Below are 25,014 nucleotides of genomic sequence, written 5' to 3' on the forward strand. Positions count from 1 at the left end.
CAAGTGTGCTCCGATCAAGTTTCTTAAGGGACAAGAAAGCACATTTGTCTCATGTCATGTATAGGAAATATTTGACGGCAGAATTAGATTCGAGGTTCACCGTTGTACCCCATGTCAGTTGTAATCATCAATGGGTTTGCTTATGCTTTTTATGAAATCTTAAACCTAAAACTACAGTGGAAGTATGTATTAATTCTAATGTCTTTGGTTGGCTAAACCTGAAGGCGTACACTGAAACATACGGAATCCCTTTTACTATGGTACAATGGTGAAAGCGCGATGGCACAATATGGTACGATGATGAAAACACCGATTGTACAATAGTGAAACAACGATGGTACGATGGTGAAAACACGATGTTACGATGGCGAAAATACGATGGTGCGATGATAATACTGCGATAGCATGATGATGGAAACGCGATATTATTTTCACTATCGTGTCTTCGCATCATCCTGATTTTACCATCGCATCGTTGTTTCATCACCGTGCCGTCGTGTTTTCATCATCGTACTTTCGCGTTTTCGTCATTGTACCATCGTGCATAGCGATTAAGGGAAATAAAAATGTTACTTATGTCCAAGCGGGACACCGTAATAGGGCGATATTTAAACTCGTTTTGCATCTTGCCGGAATCTCGCGTCTCGCGTCGCATCTCGTACGTCAACGCGAGACAAGAAAATCATTCGAGGCCGTATACCGCTAAATAGTATTCCCTTTATATTCGATATAAAACTGACATTTATCAAAGAGCTACAAAACATAGCTGCACCCATTTTAATGAACAAATCCTTGTCTAATTTTAAAGTGTTATGACAAAACTGATACAAAATGATGAGAATAGTAGAAATTTTTCTAGCGTCACATTCGATACTGTAACATCTCTTAAAAAATCACACTGCTGTGACTTGGAAGAACCACCAATACTAAAATGTTTCTACCAAAATGTCAATAGCTTAAATCGAGACGTCTATGACCATGTAATGTGAAATAGTGTCCAGTAACCTGTCCGCCATTACGCAACCAGGCCAGATGGCTCCAGCGCCGGTTCCTTTACCATAGTCAGGCGTTTGAGACCCACAGACATGAAACGATGCGCGATATTTTACCGAGAGACACGAAAAGCGAAACTCCAGCAAAACATATTCTACCGTGAAATCTCGTGGTACGGGATACTTCCACATTGCGAGATCTCGTGTAACAATATCGCGCCTCGCTTCGTGCATCGTCAGAATGTCGCGTCTCGCCCGAAATTACGAGGCCCGGTATTCCATAATTATGTCATTACTTGGATTCTTTTAGGAACTCATGCACGTTGTAATTGCTTTTTCAATGGCGGATCTGAAAGCAACAATTCTCGGAAAATGGAGATATAGCTTTTATTTATGTCTGACAAAAACGAAAACCTGTGGGATTTTCTTCTCAATTTTCTTTAGATCATTTTGGGTCTCCGTAGGCGAGTAATTTCAAAAATCCACTTGCCACTTACCGTTGAAGGTTCGACACTCACTCGAGGCGTCGAACTATTCATGCGAGAAAGTCCTTCTAGGGTCCAAATGCGGATTCCCTATCCGCGGACGCACGTAATATTTAGTTATCCCTTTACAACGTAATGGCTATCTCGTGCGCACGTAATAAATAATAAAATCTCGTGCGCACGTAATGTCTATCGCGTGCGCACGTAATAGATAATAAAATCTCGTGCGCACGTAATGTCTATTGCGTGCGCACGAGATAAATAATAAAATCCTATGTCCACTTTATGTCACCGTAGATACTACCTTGTTGTTGCTTAGGATATTTCTTAAATCATTTAATATTTATTATTATAATAAAAAGTTCGAGCATCGGAAAGATGTCACAATTAATAACAATAAAAATGGACTCGCTGCATAATTATGTGTTTTGGTTCTGGATACTGCGCTGGTAGAAATTTTCATTGTGTCATGCAGAACAGGGATATTCTTTAAGTTTATGTATGACTTCTATGCAGAGGCAGGAAGTTTTTGATTGATGGGAAGTGACCTAAAATCGGTACAATAGATACAGAAAACATAAACTAGTGGATGGTAACCGGTATGCGGACGGACATAATTAGTACCGTTTTAGAATTTTACGGAAACATATGTGCTTCGAGTGTCCTTTCTATTGTGTGTTGAACACATCTATCTCATTTCCAATTTGTTGCAAATATGAATGTTTACGAGGGCATCGGTCACACCTCTTCAGACAAATGTGCTCCGAGACAAATGTGCTCATACAGTGCTTAGTTTTTCTTTCCATTATTCCAGAAGTAATGGTAATTTCCTTTGTGCTCCCTCCTAGCTAAGTACCTAATCTTTTGTCTACCTCATAAACAATATACTTAATTGGTCAATATCAACAATTATAACATTAACAGAAATTCAAGAAATACTGTCGCAATTAAGAATATGAGAATGAGAATATGGGATCTGTTTGGTGGGGAAAACATGATGAGGTAGGTAGGCATGTAGATAGATAGGTAGGTAGGTAGGTAGTATTGATGTATTGTATTGTATTGCTAAGTAAATTATACATCTTATCTTTAATGATTAATGTACAGCTAAAACCTACCGTGTGTTGAGGCCTATTAATATGTAACATTACTTCAATTAACTATCCTTGATGAATCATACACTGCATTCAACTTTAATCCACGCCAAATAAGGCCCGAAATATGATATGTTAGCCATCTAATATCTTTTACAATTTTTCATTCTGTTGTGACACTTGTCCGTTTTAAACACTCCTATAAGCTGGCAGGTGAGTTCATCTTTAATTCTTCATCAAAGAAATGGAGGACTCGCCCATATGGGCAGCGGTAGCGGGTATAAAACACACACACACGCACACGCACACGCACACGCACACAACACACATACACGCACGCACGCACAGACACACCCTCGCGCACGCTGTCAAAATAATTTCGTTGTTTGCATTATATAACCAGAGTCATATAAACGTGTGAAGAATATATAATAAATCAAACTTTCTTGATAAAATAAATGAAATTACATTAACATTACATTAATGACAAAGTGATAATGTTCATTAATTAGAAAAATTTATTTCGCCAAATACCTAATACCGAATTAAAATTCTCGTAAAATAAAGCTTTAACATTGTCATCAGATTGTTGGCAGGTTCCTTTAGCCTTTAGAAAGAGGCTTGAACAGAACAACTTTGATTTTTATCCAACTATATTTGGAACCCTCGCTGTACTTAAAATTGTGTATTGTAGTGCCGTCGTCGCATTTAAATTGTTGTATTTTCCGATTGCACTTTAAAGGCCTCAACATAGTTGTACAACATTAATTTAAGATATGATGTACACTTTTCAAAGCAATACACTTTTCAAAACACTTGCATTCGGACCATAAATCTATGTTGTATTAATCACCAGGTTTCCCTCCAAAATAATTCCCTCTAAATGGATCCCTTAAAGAAGTTATTCACTACTTTTATTTCACTGTCAATGTTATATAATTGTAAGTATTGACCAATTAAGGCGATTTATTAAGATATAGGCCGTGGATAGCATGGGGGGGGGGGGGCATTAAGGGAATTACCATGTTCTGGAATGAATAAAATAGCTGAGCACCTTAAAGCCTGTTCACAGTGATTTTTTTCTGAATGAGTACTGATGGAAACTCCTCCATTTTGTAATCTATAATCATTTTCTGAGTTATTATGGATTCGAACATGCCAAAAATTCGGGGTTCCCCAAGAGTTTTTCAACGGGTTTTGAACTCCTTTTTACTACTGTTTTTACATTTTAGCCCTAATTGTTCTGGAATTGGGAAATCTGTCACCTATCATCGTGGGAGGTCTGTGCAACTAGTATTAAGAGATAAAACCTGTCCCATCCTGCAAAATCTCGTATTAAGTTGTACCAATTCAATAAATAGTAGCCTTCACACATTAAGATTTGCTTGTAAGTTTTAATTGATGTTTTACTTCAAAATCCAACCTCTGTTGAGGCCTTAAGATGCGTATGATTTTTATCGATTTTCTCACATTCGAATAGATTTTGATTGTCAACACAACAAAAATGTTCTGTGTGGTATCATAATAAACATTATTGTTCATCAACTGGGCTCATAAGCAACGACCTTATATTATTGCTGATAATGGCAAATACATTTTAAAAGAAACCCTTATGTGCATGTGTTTTTGCGCAAGCTTGCGTGCGTTTGCGTGTGCGTGTGTGTGTTTTTTTTTTAATAAACGTTAATTAATGACGTTATCACAACTAACAGCCTGCGCCGTATGCTCTACGTTTTTATGTTTGCTTTAATATGCATGGCCAGTCGAAATGAAATAAATTGTTATTACTTTAATGTGTTTCCATGGAAAGAGGATTAAACATTAATGTTGTGTTTGTAATATTATCATTTGAAAAATGTTATATGAACATTTGATAAATGTTACTTGATCTGTGGCCTAATACCGGGTACTTATAAATGACTAATATAGTGCACGTTGGGTGTTTGCAAAGAACACGTGATCATGGATTATAACACCGAAAGAGTCAACTTTTTCTTCCTTTGGTTTCTTTTAAAGTATTTTTTAAAATGCATATCCCAGATGCCTATTGGAAAAAAACATGTGTTTAATTTGCAATGGTATTTATTGCCTTAATAATGCTAATTAAAAGAAAAATGGTACCTGATATTTTAAAAGTCTATTATTTAAAAATACATTGTAAAAAATATTTGATTTAGTTTGGTAAAATCAACCAAATTACCTTTAGGAAAATAAACGCAACCTCCGTGTACCTCATTTTCGGTAAATGCTATGGATATTTTAGATAAGGCTCTCTAAGTAGGAAAATAGTTTTAAAATTGGTGGAACCTCAATCGCATCATCTCGGCCCTTTCCGACAAACTTTGCTAAAAACCTTAGTTACGCAAACAAATAGTAATTTAATGCCGGGAGTTGCTGGCTAATTGTATTCCAATATATGCCGAGTGAATGTCCACCTAAATAAAGTACATGTGTAGATATAAAAGTAAACAGTACATTATCTAATATGTATTTATTGCGTAACTACTTACTACATATATACTACGACATTAATTTGGATTTGTTTACTTGTATCATTCTATATTAGAGGGAATTTTTTAATTGATTATGACTGTAAGACATACTACTTATGATTTTACCTCTCATATTGCCAATTATGTGGGTAATACCTAATGCAACACGTTTATAAATAATATAGTAATTTTTATGAAAAGCTACGCTCCTGTCCGCGCTTGCGCAATGAATGTTTACCTATATTAAACGTTGATTTTAGAATAAGTCTTTGGATATTTGCTAAGAAAAATGGTAATATTTCAACTTTCGAACTTCATTTTACTCATATAAAGTGTCATAGGTGTTTATTAATGCTGTAGATATGTTAAAAGATATGTGTAGTAAATATATTTCAGTGATTGTTTGACGGTGTATACATACAATTTAACGTGTCTAATTTAACAATTTATATATACACACATCTGGGTCATATCTTACTTGTGTTTATTTATAATTCAAGTCGCTCTCATGGTCAATAGTCATTTTATCGTACAATACAAGTAATTTCTTAATATTAATACAGCATAGAATATTGTTTTAAACAAGTTTTTACTTTTTTAATAGGCGGCACAACAATATTCTTTTTTTTCCACTTATTATCAATATTCAATGGTTTGTTAGTTTGATCGGTAGTCCAACTAATTGTACTGCGCGACGAGATATTGTGCTATTTTCGTGTCTGGGCAATATCTCGCCTCTGAGATTCTGCCCCAGAACGAAAATATCTCAGAATCAAGCTTTGGCACGTCAGTATATTTTGACTAGTTTGATCGGTTGTTTATGTGTGTATGTTTATTTCTGTTTCTTTTTAAGTTAACTTAATTTAACCAAACTATTTAGGATCAGGTCGTAGAAATACAGTCACTCATAAATATAAGGCATTTCAGGAGCGGAACAAGCACAGTAAGGTTACGTACATAACCCAACATATAGATCTATGGTATGCAGGCTTCCTCGTTTAAAGGCAATCTTATCGCCTGAAAACAATGCACGTATAAATATCAGTTATAAGATCCAACTTATTTATATATTTTTACAGCATATCAACTATTTTTGACGCCTCGAGCAGATTCTTAGACACTTTCGGCTTTTTGTCTCATTATATCTGCTCTTTTGTTTTATATCTGCTACTCCGATTCATTGTATGTTCTCTTTTGTCTCATTAAATATTTTTATCTGTTTATAATTTGTGTAAAAACATGTACTAGTATGTGCTTTAAGTCTCTGTTTTTATCGTAGAAAACATATTTTCCACTGAGGATGGGATAGTTGATGCAATATATATCTTGAACCAAAATATCTATTAAGCGTGACCGACGAAAGGCGGTGACTTGCCAATGATAATCATTATTTTTCATGCTTTCCAGTGAATTACCGTTATAAATCAGATGTTTATATTCTGATAAACCACTAGTTAAATTTATCAAATATAGTTTTTACTGTAGTCGGACTATATCTGAATGCTGATGAAAAGAATATCATAAATAAATGGAATAACAGGCAAAAATAAATGCTGTCATACGTAAATTTTTATTTTTTCTTAAGAAAGGAAAGTCGATGTCATCATACATCATATTAAAAATGTAACAAAATTAGAGAAACTTAACACAACTATATTTCAAAATCCGAGGGTCCCGGGTTCGAGTTCCGGTCAGGCTGCACATTATACTCACCCTGTGACAAATATATTTCATTCGTGAACACCAGCTATTCTATTTTCACTCGTGGCTAAGCCACTCGTGAAAATATTGCATCTGGTGTTCACTCAATGAAATATATTGCAATCTTACATGTAACACAAACAAATATCCTTTATTTAAACGTCGTTATCAAATTTTCGGTCACTAAGATTATTTAAAAAGACTGAAAAGTCTACTTGAATCATTTAATGTTGGAATGAATTTAATCGTATCAAAATGCTTATATTTGAAAAAAAAAAGAACCTATGCTTGTTATACATAAAGTTGAAACTTTTCGTAGGGGGCCGAACAAAGTGTAGGAACAACTCAACCAACACAAAAATCAGATGTGAAGCCGGCGTCTAAAAAAAGTGAGACATCAACTCAAACTGATGATGTTGTTAATGAAGGTGCCTCTAATGAAGCCACTCAACCGGGAACTGGAGCAGACAGTGCTGCAGTCAACACAGGTAAGGCGAACATTTGTATGTTTAATACGCTTTATGCAGTTTGCTTTATCGGACATATTTTAGAAACTTTTTGCTTTAACGAACATTTTAAAGACTTCTTTATCGAACATTATGTAAAGACTTTTTGCCTTATCGAACATTTTGCAAAGACTATTTGCCTTATCAAACATTTTGTTAAGACTTTTCGCTTTAACGAACATTTTGTTAAGACTTTTTGCTTTATCGAACATTTTATAAAGACTTTTTGCTTTATCGAACATTTTGTAAAGACTTTTCGCTTTATCGAACATTTTGTAAAGACTTTTTTTGCTTTATCGAACATTTTATAAACACTTTTTGCTTTATCGAACATTTTATAAAGACTTTTTGCTTTTTCGGACAATATGTAAAGACTTTTCGCTTTATCGAATATTTTATAAAGACCATTTGCTTTATCTAACATTTTGTAAAGACTTTTTGCTTTATCGAACATTTTATAAAGACCATTTGCTTTATCGAACATTTTGTAAAGACTTTTCGCTTTATCGAACATTTTGTAAAGATATATTAGAATAATATTCAAACTCAACAGAATACATCGTATACAGTAAATAAGTATGTAAACATCTATAAAGGAGTTCGAAATGGTTATTGATTTATCAACAGGGATACATATTCGTCATACAAGTAAATAACTTATTCGCATGCTTAGATCATTTCCAGCGGGAAATTTCAGGACTTTGGCTTTTAAAAACGGGTGGTATGAGTTTAGATGTTGATTCATTGGCAGGTTATACATGTCTGACATATATTCACAGATACTGAACCGGACGGTAGTGTTATACCAGACGAGCCCCCACCTTATACAAGGCTAGGCGAGGAAGCTTCTGGTTTGTATCGGTTTTCAGTCTTGTCTTCACCCCTTTATTTTTAGCTCACCTGTCACAAAGTGACAGGGTGAGCTTTTGTGATCGTTTTTCGTCCGGCGTCCGTCCGTCGTCCGTCCGTCGTCCGTCCGTCCGTCCGTAAACTTTTGCTTTAAATGACATCTCCTCATAAACCACTGAGCCAATTTCATCCAAACTTCACAGGAATGTTCCTTTGGTGGTCACCTTTAAAAATTGTTCAAAGAATTTAATTCCATGCAGAACTCTGGTTGCCATGGCAACCGAAAGAAAAATCTTTAAATATCTTCTTTTAAACAACCCTAAGAGCTAGAGCTTAGATATTTGGCATGAAACATCTTCTAATGAGTGTCTACCAAGTTTGTTCAAATAAAAGCCCTGGGGTTAAAATTGGCCCTGCCCCAGGGGGTCATTGATTTTCCCTATATGCATATAGTAAAAACTTAAAAAATCTTCTTTTAAAGAACCCAAAGAGCTAGAGCTAAGATATTTGGCATGAAACATCTTCTAGTGAGTGTCTACCAAGTTTGTTAAAAAAAAAAGCCCTGAGGTCAAAATTGGCCCCGCCCCGGGGGGGGGGTCATTGATTTTCCCTATATGCATATAGTAAAAACTTAAAAAATCTTCTTTTAAAGAACTGTAAGAGCTAGAGCTTAGATATTTGGCATGAAACATCTTCTAGTGAATGTCTACCAAGTTTGCTCAAATAAAAGCCCTTGGGTAAAAATTTGCCCCGCCCCAGGGGGTCATTGATTTTCCCTATATGCATATAGTAAAAACTTAAAAAATCTTCTTTTAAAGAACCCAAAGAGCTAGAGCTAAGATATTTAGCATGAAACATCTTCTAATGAGTGTCTACCAAGTTTGTTCAAATAAAAGCCCTGAGGTCAAAATTGGCCCTGCCCCAGGGGGTCATTGATTTTCCCTAGATGCATATAGTAAAAACTTAAAAAATCTTCTTTTAGAGAACCCAAAGAGCTAGAGCTAAGATATTTGGCATGAAACATCTTCTAGTGAGTGTATACCAAGTTTGTTCAAATAAAAGCCCTGGGGTCAAAATTGGCCCCGCCCCAGGGGGTCATTGATTTTCCCTATATGCATATAGTAAAAACTTAAAAAATCTTCTTTTAAAGAACCGTAAGAGCTAAGGCTTAGATATTTGGCATGAAACATCTTCTAGTGAGTGTCTACCAAGTTTGTTCAAATAAAAGCCCTGGGGTCAAAATTGGCCCCGCCCCAGGGGGTCATTGATTTTCTCTATATGCATATAGTAAAAACTTAAAAAATCTTCTTTTAAAGAACTGTAAGAGCTAGAGCTAAGATATTTGGCATGAAACATGTTCTAATGGGTGTCTACCAAGTATGTTCAAATAAAAGCCCTGGGGTCAAAACTGGCCCCGCCCCGGGGGTCATTGATTTTCCTTATAATTTATGTGTATAGCAAAAACTTAAAAATTTTCTTTGAAAAAACCCAAATAGCTAGAGTTTAGATATTAAGCATGAAACATCTTTAAGTAAATATCTACAAAGTTTGTTCAAATAAAAGCCCGGGGGTCAAAACTGCCCCTGCCCCAGGGGTGTCATTGTTTTTAACTATATGTGTATAGTAAAAACTTAAAAAATCTTCATGAGCTAGAACTTAGATGTTTAGCATGAAACATCTTCTTATGGTTGTCTACCAAGTCTGTTCAAATAAACAAATAAAAGCCCTTGGGTAAAAATTGGCCCGGGGGGGGGGGGCTATATACAGGTGAGCGACCTCAGGGCCATTATGGCCCTTTTGTTTAATTTTACATTTGTAAAATGGCAATATTTAAGTGGTGTTGATTATTATGTTTCTACTGTGTATATATCTCTTGGAATACAGCAGCCATGTATATACTACATAGTACAAACATTGTAATCGTCAAATGAAAACAAAATGTAATTGACGTTCCAAGTGTTCAGTTCACGCTATATATACAGTTTAAATTCTCCATGATTTGATAGAGAGAATTGCGTTATTTAAGTGGTTTTATTTCTAAAATACACCATGTAGTGTCAGATATTTATTTCTGTTTCATATTGAATTTATTTTATTTATGTTTATGTATTTATTTTTATTGCAGATGATACCTCTGTGAAAAGGGACCTGTCATCAGAATCAAAAAAGAGTCCCCGGGTATTATTTATTTAATTCTATTACGAAAGATTTTCTTATTTATAAAAGAATGTAATTTGTTTTGCATATTCATATTCAACTTTTTCACTTTTCTGTTCGTGAAAATTGAAGAAAAAAGTTTATCTTTGACACATGAAGATCCTGCACTTAGTATTCTCAATAAATGCCACTGATATCGCATCGTCTAGTCAACTTTAGATTTTAAAGGTAATATCGAATATGATATTTTAAGATACAATCTTTACCTATTTTGTTCCACTTTTATATCTTAATATCTGCTAAGCTCCTCTTTGTTTTTCACCATATATCCCTTTATTTTTGTTTTTCTGCATTAACACTTAAAAATGAGGCTGCTGATGTTTCAAAGGAATTTTTTGTGTGTAATCATCTTTTCTCAGAATGAAAATTATCGCAAAACCTGGTATAGTGGTGATACAATTGTCACGCTCTTCTTCTTTTCATTCTTGTCAGTCATTCTAGATCATTAACCAATGTACTATTTGTATATGAAATTCGGTTATTTTATCTTAATTTTTACATTTTTAAATATTTGAATATATTTTCAGGATAACGAATCTTTAGATGACTTGAAATTTGCGATAGAAAAGAGTAATATTGACTTTAACGGAAGGCTAGATTCTTTAGAAAAGTCTTTACAGAGCAATATTGAGCATCAGGGTAAAACCAGTAAGGCTTTAATGGATCTCCAAGACACTGTTTACACATATTTTGAAACGAGAAATGAAGATGTAACTGTAAGTACCCTGTTGATTTTGCGCAGGTTTTGTAAAATAATATTTCGTTTACATTTCCACATATATCAATTAAGACGGACTAGCTGGAATGACAGAATAAAGATCAACAAGCCAAGGCAACGTTGACAGAACGCAGCCCCTAACACAAGTAACATAAATAGAAGTGTTTTACTACGTTTTTTCTTTGCGTTTTAGATTAACCATGGGTGTTTTCGACTTTTTTTCTTGTTCTTTGTTGCTAAAAATGACAAAAGTAACGCTGTCTGGCTACGATTTTGTTCTTTTTAAACTTCAACTGTTGCTATTGTTAAAGGTCAGAAAAGAAAAACGAGGTGCTAGTTTAATATTGCTTTTCGTCTGGGAACTAGTTACTTCTTGCAATGATATAACTTAAACATATTTCCTAAATTTAAGTAAACTAAAAAGTAAACGTATTGCATTGTATCTTCTTGGTAAAAGGGGTTCGGATGACAACTTTAGATATCAATTAATCAAAAGATGAAGTGCATGGAATTCAAATGATCCTAATTTTGAAATAATTTTTTACCTTGCACACTATATAATGTTTCAACATGTAATCATCCGAAGGTATACCTTTTTACATTTTATTTATTCTTGAAATACTTATGGAAACGTTGCCAATGTTCTGTTTCAGACAAGTCTCCAAGAAGACGGTAATAATTTTTTTTATTTTACTTTTATTTCTGAAATATTAGCTATTTTTGAATATTTTGAATTTTTATGTTTTGAAATAAGGTTCATTAGAAAGTTTAGTTGAAGCTCCACCCATTTTATTTATCTTTTTTTACAATCTCTTATTATATGAACTTGTGTTTACTTCATATTTGTAATCAAGTATGGCTTGAGTCGTTAATTTCTTATCTCTCTGTTTATGACAAGGAATATTTTAAAATTGAAAATATATAAGCTCTGACATATTATGTGCGCGTTTGATATTTTATCTATGATTAAGATTAATTTGTGAATTTAAAGAACAGGAAATAAAGTAAAGGAAAATTGATACATATTGTAAAAGACTTCGGATTTTTTTATTGTGATACATGTAGATACTAGGAGACGAGAGCAATTTACTGAACGACTTGGCAAGCATGTGGTGGAGCACTTGCTTAACAGTGAGGTATTTAAAGACATGATGCAACAAGGCATGGGTATCGGCCAAATTGAGGAACAAGAAGAAAAAGTTTTAGAACACAACAAAGATAACGAATCAAGCACCAGTCAAAAAGACAAACCAGAGTCCGGGTTATTAGAAGGTAATCAAGAAGTTAAAGGTGGAATGACATAATAGTAAATGCAGTAAAGGGTGACAAGTCTTGTTTCGTAGAGAAATGAGAAGGCTAAGAATGTCTTAATTGGTATGAATTTTATCTAGGTGCACGCTATAAATCCGAATGAGAAAGATAAGAAGAAATATGTCCAAATCATTGTTTGTTTTAGTGGACATTTTGCAAAATCGCTTTCGTTTGAAAATTTTACCCTTCTCTTTGATTCACAGGTACTTGAATTATTGAAATGTGTCTGTATGCGCTTTCAGAATTTGAAGAAAAAGGAAATCAGATTAATGATATGCACTATCCTTCTTATGTTTTTGCCCTTTATTCCATTATGTATTTTTACAAATGCACAAGAAACAACAAGCAGTAACACTGAGTTTATGTATGTACGTATTTCAGATAACACTGATTTGTCTAAAATGAAACTAGTAACCTCGGTGGATTCTATTCATAAAGTTCCATCTGACCTGGCCTCTGTCAGTCTTGATGATTTTAGAGAAGTCAGTTTTGATAGGGAAGTCAGTTTTGATGAAAATAAACCTGAAAGTCCAGTCATTTGCAAAGATAAGAAGCAGAAAGACTTTCGAATAGGTATGCGTTTGTACTGTTTTTAGTCGCTTTATATATGGATATAATTCTAATATTTTAGGTTATGTTTACATATATGAATTACAAAACAGCTAATTCTGGCTCTACATCCCTTATATAAAACAATTTATATTTCTTATCATTAATATGGTATAACATTACATTAACATATTTTTCATTTACCCTTTCGGCTACTTAGAACTGTGATCCACATGTATCGGTTTTCTAAGATAATGAATGAATAAAGAGTGTTACCTTGTAATCGTCTCGTTATCAATATACGATTTTTCATTTCGTACATTTCAGATTCGAATGTTTGGAAATTATGTATGAACAAAGCAGACAAAGGATATGAGGCAAAACAGTTATTAGAAATGAGAATTTTGCCCGATAAATATTTGCTGAAAAAGATTGGCTCCGAGCTTAACCGTAGATCAGACATTTTCCAGTCGATCTGTCAGTGCATTTGTCAATATATCAAAACAAGGTCAAGTAAGATAGTAAATGTTTGGACGGCCTTTAGATACAATAAGTTTGACAAGCAGTGCGGAAATGAAATCATATTTGTTGTTATAACAAAGGAACCAGAGGAAGCTATTAATATCGAGTATGAAACGTACCAAAGATGCTTATACGACATTTCCGACAAATGTGACAAAGAAAACAGTAGAATACAGTTGGAGGAAAATAAGCACAGACTTCACGATGTACAGATAGCAGATTTAACAAAGTGCCTTAAGAATAATGCCAAACAATTGATGAAAAAACATACAAATCTTACGAGAGCAACTATAAGTTGGGTAAAATCTAGTGAGTTCGGGAGTAAGCAATGCAGTTTGAAACAGTCGCCATGCGTTGCACTTTATGTCCAAATCAAGGGACTTGTTCCTATCGATGAAGACCCATTTGATGAATTTGTCGGCGGATATCATGTTGACGTGCGAGAAGGTGTGTTTACCCTTTGCGGATTCTCTACTGATTTGCACCAAAATGTTAAAATGGGCTGTGCTTTAAACAGCAGGTTCGGGTCCCTGCAAGGAACTATATAGGACATTTTATTAGATTTCAGTCTGATCCCCATACATACTTGTTAACCAGCACCCACGTTTTGCTAAATCCTGATCAAATGAAAAGACTCATTATGGACAAGAACGTATATTACGGGCTTTGTGGAAATGACGCATTTCAACCACCTGAAAATACAACTGTTGGTCAAGGTACTCGTCACCACCTTGGCAAGATAGAATTAGCTGTGTACAAGGAAGGAGGTGATGGAAATTCTGGTATGGAAATTGCTTTAGTGAAAATTGATGAAAATCGTATTCCAGTTGATGGCAGGTTTCCTGATTCAAACGTTTACCACAATGGTAAAATACTACATGTATTGTTTATTTCTTTTTTTTCTTTTCCTTTTTACTTCTTTTAAATGGTCAATGCGTCTCCCTGGACGAAAATAACAGTTATTTATGTCAATGTTTAGAATTTCGAAAAATACTTGTCACATTCTGAAAAAGTTTAACAGAAGATAATAAATAAGAAAATATCGATACGTGCCTACCATTCAGTATATCTTATAAAGCTAATAAAACCAAATAAAAGTATCTATTATCTATTCAAGTTAAGTAATTATGATAAAAAAATAATTGATATTATGTTATCTGATCAACAGAATCAAATGTTGCATTTCGTTGCGTGGCACACATTTAATTTGTATCTAAAATTGATAAAAATGGATAATAATATGAAAACGAAAACCAGCTTTGACATGTTTCTATCATCTATAGACTCTATAGATGAGAGAAACAATGAATACATGTAGTTAGATAATTATATCTATTGTTTACCATTTGATAACCTCAGTGTAGTCGCTAAAACACGTCTTGTGTTAATGCTTTAATTTTGACGGTTGGAACGGCAGCTGAAACTTGATCATCCATTAATCACTGCCAATCAATGAGAATGTACCTACATAATGCCATTTGTTTATAGTTATTTTGTTCGTGTATATACAAACTGATATATTGTCTTAAATTTAATGTAAATACTTTTCAGATTTTGGAACAAATAATCCTTTTGAATTTCCAACAGAACGCATTTGTAATTTATCGAATATTTCATCGTCAAGCGATGTATACAAGTTTGGGGCATTCTCTGGTCTGACTAAAGGTAACGTGCGAGTTCAAGGTTCTTCTGTTAGATATAGTATGTTAATAGACAACTACATGGGTGTCGATGTTGTATTACATCAGCAAATTGAAATAGAAGATGTCGATGACCAAACATTTGGTGTTCAAGGCGACTCCGGTTCACTTGTTTTGAAAAGAGAAAATGACCAATTATCTGCAGTCGGCTTATTTGAAGGTAAAATAGGAAATGTTTATATGGTTACTCCTATAGTTGATATAAAACAAGAATTAAGCAAGGCGCTTTCTTTGAATAGAGAACCGCCATCTCAAGTAGGAATGGATATTGATGATGACAATTTCAGCATGGCAATGAAACTGTATTATGTACCGACAAATGTTAATTCAACGCAACAAGCTGGTATGACAGATAACGTAAGCGCAGAAATTTCAAGACAAACCACGGATTTGCAGAGAAATATTATGCACAGTACCGACCACAAAATAAATTCCGTGAAAACAGAACTTACAGTTATCAAACAGCACATTGATAACACAAAGAATGAAATCATGAGTAATATTCAAGAGATGGAAAATAGAGTAACTGGAAACATAAGTAGCCAAATAGATAGACTATTTAGAAATCTTCAATCACAGGGAAACACATGATGTGTATTGTAGTAATGAAGGTTGTTAAGGTATGAACAACCTCATGGACACATCAATTAACTGCAAATTGACAACATAGGTAAGTTATTTGCCTTAAAGAACATCTGCACTAAACTTAAGCTTAGATATTAGAGGGGGGACTTTTCAGAAATGAGGAGTTTGTAAATAATCTATAATATCATCTTTATGAAAAAATGTTTCCCATTAATTATTGTTAAGAAACAAATAATAACATAATAAATACTTACAACACACACAAGGACCACCCATTTTCAACGCTTGTTTGACAATTTTCCTATGTAAGAATAAAACCTAAAATTTACCAAAATGGGGGGCTGTTTTCAAAGTTTCTCAAAAGTTTTTCAAAAGTATATTGGTTAATCCTGTAAAATATTAAACACTTTTACCGTGTAGTTTTGTTTTTATAAGATATTGAATATATCAGGTATCATATTTGTGACAAGATTAAGCATTATCTATATTAATTATAAAATTAACACTTTTCTTTCTTAAAAATAATGTTAAATGAAAAAAGAGAGACCAGTTGAGCGTTCTGGAGTTTACATACATACATACATACATACATACATACATACATACATACATACATACCTGCACGCGCATACATACATACGTACGTACGTACATACATACATACATACATACATACATACATACATACATACATACATACATACATACATACATACATACATACACATACTGTTCCCATAAATGGAGTTTGATATAAGATATTTATATTTTATTTACAAGATTATTATTTCTTGGTATTTAAAACGCCTCTTTTGTTTTTCCTGGTAAAAACGTTGTTAAGTTTTCTAAACATCTTAACCGGTTGAGACTCTCTGGTTGCTTCCTTTAAATACTGGTTTAGATTTACTGCTAAATGACATACTTTATCTGCATCTTTCTTCATTGCTTGTGATATTAATTTTATATTGTATATATAATTTAATATATTGTTAGTTTTGATGACATGACCTCTGTGTTCCTTTACACATATGTCTTGTGTATTGTTAGATGTTTTGAATGTTTACACGTTTAGTGATATCATAAATTGGCGATATCATAAAAGTACTTTCCTTTCGTGTCCTCTCATATCCATTTTTTTCCCTCCCCTTCCACACGCCAGTCCCTTTTGTTCCCGTATCAGCCCTTTCAGCTCTTTTCATTTTACTTATTGTATTTCTCTCCCCTCCTTTCACCACTCTTGTGTTCTATCTCGTTTTTGTTTCGGTGCCTTCTGGGTGCTCTGCTGGTGTGATGGTTTGTTTCGGGACTGCTTTCTGTAAACATCGCTTTGCCTTGCTGATCCTTCTTCTCTTTCCTTTTTTGGAGGAGGGTAAGGCTTCATTACCAAATCCCAATATGTTCATCTTTATTCTTGTTTACTACATAGTTTAAAGTTTAGCTTTACATTATTTTCATAATTGATACTTTGTTATGATTGTGTTCAACAGTAGCAGGCATTATTATACAATGTAAGCTTTTTCGTTTTGCACTTAATATAAATTATTTAAAATAAATGTATTGCGTTGTTATAATGATTTTTTGTTTGTTAATGTTTGTTATATTTTATGTTGTTGTGTATAAATTACCTTTAACATATTGTTGTTTTGATGATATGGCTATGTGTTCCTATAAAAGTATGTCTTGTGTATTGTTAGATGTTTTGAATGTTTACTCGTTTTGTGATATCCTAAATTGTCGTCAATGGTATTTTCCTTTCATTTCCCATTTAATTGATATATTTTAGTTCTAAAATAACAAATTATTTCGAGTAAACCGTGACTTTTGTGAACTGTTTTCTGATTGGTTGTTTATTTTTAGATTATTGTCGCGCCAATTTTGTACTTCTAGTCATTCGAGCCTTGTCTAGCTGTCAAGTTTAAGAAATTTTTTATTTGAAATGAGTATGATTGCAATATTCGGTGTACAGTTACCTTTTATTGATATTAGGACTAAAATGAATTGAATTTCTTGTTGTAGATAATGTACTAGATTTAACTATCTTAATATATTGGGTACTCATTTTTTTTGAATATTGACTTACGTAAAACAAAATGTATATATTACATAATTTTCAATGTTAACTTTTTAAATTATTAGGTGTCTGATTGTTGATCAAAGATACTTGTGACACTTCTTAGTACATTTATTACAGGCAATATTTGTATATGTCTTGTAAATGTATCATTTGTTTTTTATTTAGCTTTTTGTTTTGCTTTATTTTGGCCTTGAGTTAGCGGGTTTTTCTCTCTAATTATGTTAAATTATACACATTAACATTAAACATTAATTTTATTATTTAATAGAGAAATTATTTGTAAAAAATGTGTACAGCTAGACATACATTTTACCTAATACTTAAGATAAACTAGCCCTTCAATTCTTTTCATTTCACTCTTTAACAATTCTCTACGGTTTCCCTAATTAACTAGACATGTGCTATAGTACAAGGATGACCCTACTTTACCAGCCTGTAAAAGTGACATTTATACAACTTATTGACTGTTTAATAATTTTACATTAATGCAACTGTGACCCTGATTTTTGACACAATGACCTCGAAATTATTAGATGTCATCTACTGACATGATCCTACTGGCCACGACATAGTATCTCGTGCGCACGAGATAAATCAAAACACACACATGTCACCTGTGTGCCACCTATTTCTCTCCCTTTCATCACACTTTTTTTTCGGGGGGGGGGGGTCGTTAGGTGCCTTCTGCATGCACTGGTGGTGTGACAGGTTTTGGTCGGGTTGTCGGGGATGCGGTCTGTGAACATCGTCTTGCCTTGCTGATCTTGGTTCTCTTTTTATGGTGTCGGGGTGGAAGGGCAATATGTTGGAAATTTGTTTTTGTTTACATTTTAAACATAGTTTAATGTTAAGCTTTACATTATTATATTTATAATTGATACTCTGTTATGATTGTGTTCAACAAAGGCAGGCATTATTATACAGTGTAAGCTTTTTACATTTTGCTTTAAATATAAATTATACAACTTAAATGATTTGCGTTGTTATTATGTTTTTCGTTCGTGTAATGTGGTAGACGTTATTATGGTAAAAGCACAACATGTTATTTTCAATTTGAAGCTCAAAACGTTTTCGATGGTTTCCATCGAAACTGTTCTCTAAATGATAGAAAACAGTTACTAATAATATGAATATATTTCCAAAATCAAAATAATTTGATTAGACTTTTAATGTTTGTTCGTCGAAAAGTAAATACAAATTCAAATATGTTTTACATTTGAGAAAGCTATAAGCTAGCTTACGGAGCGTCGGTGGTTCTATTCATGTGCCTGTTTGTATCGATGGGCACCTGAGACATTACCCCAACAGAACAGCTGGAATGTCTCCTTATGACCTTTACATTGTTGGTGAAATGTAAAAGTCCAAGTAAAAGAACAAGTTAAATGTTGATGCTGCACATGAAAGATGCCGCCAAATGATCTGCACAGTCACCGGAAATGTACAAAATCAGCATTGACAATTGTCACTATTATAGTTGAATATCCGAAGCACATATCACTTTTGGTATGTGCTCGTTGTTTAATAAGTATCATATTTTTGTGAAAAAGTAAAATCTTAAGCACAAAATGCAATTCAATTCACAAGTGAATAAATAAACAAAGTAATGCCATATCTGAAATTCTGAATTAACCAATATTTGTCTGTTGTGACAAAGATTAAAAGGTCTGCTAGAAATTTTAAAAAATCGGGTTAGAAATTACCTAAATCCACCTAGCCTACTCCACTTATAGTGTTAAGAAATACCCTCCGATTGAGGCACAATAGACCTTTCTATCTTAAACGACTCCATAATACTGAATAAAATGGGGGATTTTCAAAACATAAATGTGGAAAATAAGATATAAAGATCAATACGCTCAAACTGTAATACAGCATTTTTGTACATGAATATGTTTGCTATTTATTTCTATAAACCACCAACACAATAATAGATATAACCAAAATGTTTATATAGACTAAAAAACAAAACAAGTTTCTTAGTTCATATACTTTATTATCATGATATTTTTTCAACCAAGATAACCCAGATGCCCATTTTTCAAGTAATGTGTGGCTAAGTGGTTTTAAAATCGGACTAAACATAATTGTCATCACTGCTGTCACTGCTGACGCCTAATTCACGGAGTAATTTTGGATTTTTTTGTCAGGAATCTCCTGTAGAGAGCCTAATTGTCTCTAATTTGATCTGCAAGGGAGCGCCTATTCCTCCTGTGATGAGCCGGTCGATTACGTTGACCTGCTGCAACATTTGAAACAGCTGGCACTAGGTGCTGAACTTGGCCTGTCCTCTCCTCGTCATTGTTGTCAACCTGCAAATCTTGCTGACGTTGACCGCCACTAGGCTGTGGAGCTGCTTATATCCTTCTCCAACATCATCACTTTTTCTTCGTCACTTTTTTATTTCAAGGGATTCAAATATATATATTCGGGAAATAGGTACAATTTTTATAAACTTACTAGTGAAACACCTGAAATATTAATAGATTTGTTTCAAATTGTAAACCTACGAAAAAACAGTCGCCACAAACTGTTTCCAGTAAACAGAATTTTATTGTTCGTTATATGGATACGGTGTAAGCCAACTTTCGTGACACTTTCAACAATATTTAATATGTGCACCGCGTATGTACATGTTAATATTCGCACAATGATACTATATTTTCCACAGCATTTGTGCATTACATTACTTGGCCTACAATAGATCAGTGACTTAGTAAAGTTAGTGACTGAGATAAACTATATCCCGCAGTTGGTGCAATAGATTGAACATCACACTAAATATTGCGACCGACGAATGACGCACAGGAACAATTCTATTCTGGATACCGTCACTTCCACGCCATCAATACGCAAGTTATTTTGGATTCCGATGGTGATGAGTGTAATATAGAATCAGGATTTCCCGGTCATCTGAATGTTGTTCATTAGTTTAATCTTATGCCAGACATTAGCAGCGACAGACTTCCATTTCTAAGGGAATTTGTTCTTCTAGGAGATAAAATTAACCCCTTTCGTCATCGCCTTATGACCCCATCACAACAAATTTACAGACGTAATCTTCGAAAGAAAAGAAAATGAAGAAATATTAACAGGCTTATTCAGAAATATAGAGTTTCTGTTGAACATGCTATATGGGAGATCAAGAAATACAGGCCGGTTAGTTCAATTTGGTGCCAATCTACAGTTCTACTTCGGAATCCATATAAAATTGCTTTTTGGTGCAGCGAAAAAAGTTGCTGCAACTGATACCGTTAAACGACGACTTATGACTTCGGAAGGTGAATGAACTGTATATAAAATACACACATACACGTTAAACAAAATAAATAATTGAAGTCAACAAATACATTCAATAAGCAGTTTCTAATGTTTTAAGCAGAGATGTATGGAAGCACTGGAGGGCCCTTTTAACTTCTGACTTAATGACTTTTGACTACTGACTTGGGAGTTATGACTTGTGACTTCTAAGTTGTGACTTGTAATTTGTGATGATGCATTGCCGCTCATTTTAAGCCAGGAGATGCAACATGGCGGACAGCGATTTGTCAGATGATGTAAGTTTTTATAGTTTGCTTGAATATTCTTCTTAAATAATGTAATTTAGCGATTTATACATATCCATCACTAATCGGGCAATACAATTTGGACGGTCTGTGTATTTTTGTTCACTGAGATCTAGATACGTTTACCATAAGAAATTAACACTCTCCCTCAATGTGAGAAAAGTGACTCCTTTCAAGCCTCACGGGGGAACCGAGTCTTACTTCCATCAATCAAATAATGTATACTTAATGAAACTTATAAGTACTAAGATTTAAACTTGCAGATAAGCTCGAGTTTTCAAAATATATGCCAAATCAGTTATTGGCTTCTTGTTAAGATTGAATTATTACAAAATGCATTTACTGATATAAAATGATGATACTATGATATGTGTTTATACAAGAATCGTTGTAATTATTCTATACAAATATATCAGCTGACTTGAGACAGCCAATAACATCAACACGACAAACGTCACAGGATGAGTATCTTTCTGATTCGACGATAGAATAGCAGGGCGGCCGAGGCATACCAAATAATCACTCACCTGGAACTGTAAACATAAAAATACTATCGTGGAATAGCGGTGGATTAAATAAACACTGGGACAATATTGATTTAAAGTGTTTTCTCAGTTCATTTGACATTTTTTTGCTTATGTGAAACTTGGAGTAAATTTAAGGGGGAATATGAAAATTTTTTAAGCTCACATACTCATTTTGATTATGTAAGAAGCATGTTACAAATGCCAAGCGTAACAGTGGTGGTGTAAGTGTTTTCATAAGCAATATAATCTATAAAGAGGGCATCATATCTTTTCAGAATTTGAGAATTGTGTTGTTTTGTTGATTAACTTCTCAGAACTTTATCATTGTAACGATATCATTATATATTTTACATACAAATCACCTGAAAACTCAGTATACTATGATAGAATGCTTGAGAAAAATGGCGTTTTACAAATGTATAATAATATTGAGAAAATTAAGTTTGATTATCCAGAGGTTGACCTATTTTTGGGCGGAGATTTCAATGCTAGGACCCGAGATTTTTTAGAATTCATTCCTAACGATGATCTTCATTATGTTTTTGGTAATGTCGATTATGAAGGCAGCTATTTTGAAATTCCACGTCATAATAAAAATATTATAAGAGGGAATAATTTTGGTAAAGATTTAGTAAATTTTTGTTGCATATTTGATGTTCACTTATTAAATGGCAGGTGTCATGGTGATATTAAAGGGGAATATACATGTTATTCTATCGACGGAGTTAGTGTTGTAGATTATATGATTGTTTCAACAAATGTTTTTCAGTATGTTAAATATTTTAAAGTCTTAGATAAAGACGATTCAGACCATTTTCCTATCTGTTGCAATTTAGAATTTAAGATAAAAATACCTGTGCAAGATACACTTTATCATCAAACAAACACGTGTGTACTAATATTAATATGATAAACTTCCGCTGGAAAAATAATTATAATGAAATTTTCGTGAATAGTTTACGAAACCTTTTGCATGAGAAAAATGATACATTAATACAAAAGCTTAACGAAAACATTGATGAGTATATAAATTTATTTAACTCAGATTTATCATGAAGCTGGCGAATGTATGAGAATTAAGTTTAAATTTAGTTCTAATCAAACCTGCATGGTGGGATGATGAATGTTTTAGATTGAAGAAACGAAAATATCAATTATTACGTCATTTTCGTAACACAAATACACAAAATGATTTGAGATTATATAAAACTAGTCGTAATGGATTTAAAATATGCTGTGATAAAATGAAATTCGAATACCAAAGTAAAAATAGATATAACTTAGTGAACAGCACTGATGCCATTTCTTTTTGGAAACAATTGAAATCGGCCAAACCACAAAATAATATAACAAGCAATAGCATTTCTTCTAAAGAATGGTATAATTACTTCAATAAACTATTGTATGACGCAAACGCGGTAAAAGTGCCGTCACACGTAAATAACGAACATGTATCTTCTGATGAAAGTGCGAATTCACTAAATTTACCTTTTACATTATGTGAAATTGAATCAGTTATTTCTAAACTTGTAAATAATAAAAGTTCTGGATTCGACGGGATTCCTTCTGAATTTTTTTTAAATATTCACGCCAGGACACATCGGGGAACATTTGTTTATGCTGTTTAGTGACCGCCTCCGTGGTCGAGGGGTTTAGAGTCGATGACTTCTAATCCAGTTACCTCTCTGGCGTGGGTTCGATCCCCGGGAGATGCTTTGGTAGTTTTAGCGCGGAGGAAGGTAGTCTAGTACTGGTGTAACTCTCCAGGAACGATGGTTAGGAAACTACCCGCCTATATGACTGAAATACTGTTGAAAAAGGCGTAAAATGAAACAAACAAACAAACAAAATAATGCTGTTTAACACAATATTAACAACAGAAATTTTCCAAATACTTGGGGTCAAAGTATTATATGTCCAGTTTACAAATCTGGGTCGTCTTCCTTACCGAACATATATCGGGGCATTTCTATCACAAATACAATGTATAAAATATTTTTCTGGCGTTGTTAATAAAAGGTTATATAATTGGGCTGAAGAAAATAATAAAATAGACGAATGTCAGGCAGGTTTCAGTGTAATTACTCAGCTATTGATAATATTTTTTGTTTACAAGCCATGATACAAAAATACTTGTCTAAAAAAGGTGGTCGTTTTTATTGTTTATATGTCGATTTTCCGAAAAGCTTTTGATAAAAATTGACCATTCAAAATTATTTGATTCACTACAGAAAATAGGCATTCATGGTAATTTTTTACGGGTTTTCAAATGTATGTATTCCGATTTAAAGTCTTGTGTGAAAACACAAAACGGTTTAACTGATTTTTTCCCGTGTAACATAGGAACAAGACAGGGAGATAAATCTAGTTCGACTATTTTTATTCTTTTTATCAATGAGTTGTCTATCTTACTTAGACAAAATTGTGGCACAGGAATATTTATTACTAAATAAATGATATACCTGATATATTATGTCTAATGTTTGCCGATGATGTAGCAAACTGTGCAGAGACTGTATCTAAATTACAACAACAATTAAATGTAATTGACACTTTTTGTTATAATACTGGCATGGAAATCAATCTTGATAAAAACAGAAGTAAATTGTTTTCCGTAATGGTGGTCCTTTACGTCATTATGAGAAATGGTATTTCCGAGGTAAAAGCTTAAATATAACATCTATGTATAAGTATATGGGACTCATTTTCACTCCTCAATTATCATGGACTCATGCTAAGGAAAAAATAGCATCTCAAGCCCAAAAGGCAATATTATCGTTAAAATATTATCAGAAACCTTTCGGTCATTTTCCAAGTAATGAATTGTTTAAAATTTTTGACCATATGATTAAACCAATTTTATGCTATGGGTCACAAATATGGGGTTTTGAATATAGCCAAACTATTGAATATGTGCATAACGATTTTTTGTCGAAAACATTTATCTGTTAAAAAAACTACAAATACAGCTATGGTTTTAGGGGAATGTGGTAGATTGCTCTTAAGTATTTCGTACATGACAAACTGTATACGATATTTTTGTAAACTTCTGATCATGCCTTCATCTAGATATCCTAAACAGTGTTATTTAATGTTGAAGTCACTAGACGATGTAGGTCGAATATTGTT

At 33.4% G+C, this 25,014-nt stretch overlaps 1 protein-coding gene across 1 annotated transcript; it reads left to right on the plus strand.

The window, feature by feature from the left end:
* The first annotated feature begins 5,267 nt into the window (after positions 1-5,267).
* Positions 5,268-18,740, plus strand: LOC132739809 (uncharacterized). The gene is made up of 10 exons (XM_060727617.1): positions 5,268-5,355; positions 7,084-7,252; positions 8,050-8,121; positions 10,245-10,297; positions 10,864-11,052; positions 11,708-11,726; positions 12,120-12,326; positions 12,747-12,938; positions 13,242-14,302; positions 14,988-18,740. Exons 1-9 carry the CDS (start codon positions 5,353-5,355, stop codon positions 13,982-13,984), a joined length of 1,647 nt encoding a protein of 548 aa, XP_060583600.1. The 5' UTR covers positions 5,268-5,352; the 3' UTR covers positions 13,985-14,302; positions 14,988-18,740.
* The last annotated feature ends 6,274 nt before the right edge of the window (positions 18,741-25,014 follow it).

Source organism: Ruditapes philippinarum, unplaced genomic scaffold (assembly GCF_026571515.1).
Source record: "Ruditapes philippinarum isolate M1 unplaced genomic scaffold, ASM2657151v2 ctg11568_1_1_1_1, whole genome shotgun sequence".
In the NCBI taxonomy this organism is placed as follows: Eukaryota; Metazoa; Mollusca; class Bivalvia; order Venerida; family Veneridae; genus Ruditapes; species Ruditapes philippinarum.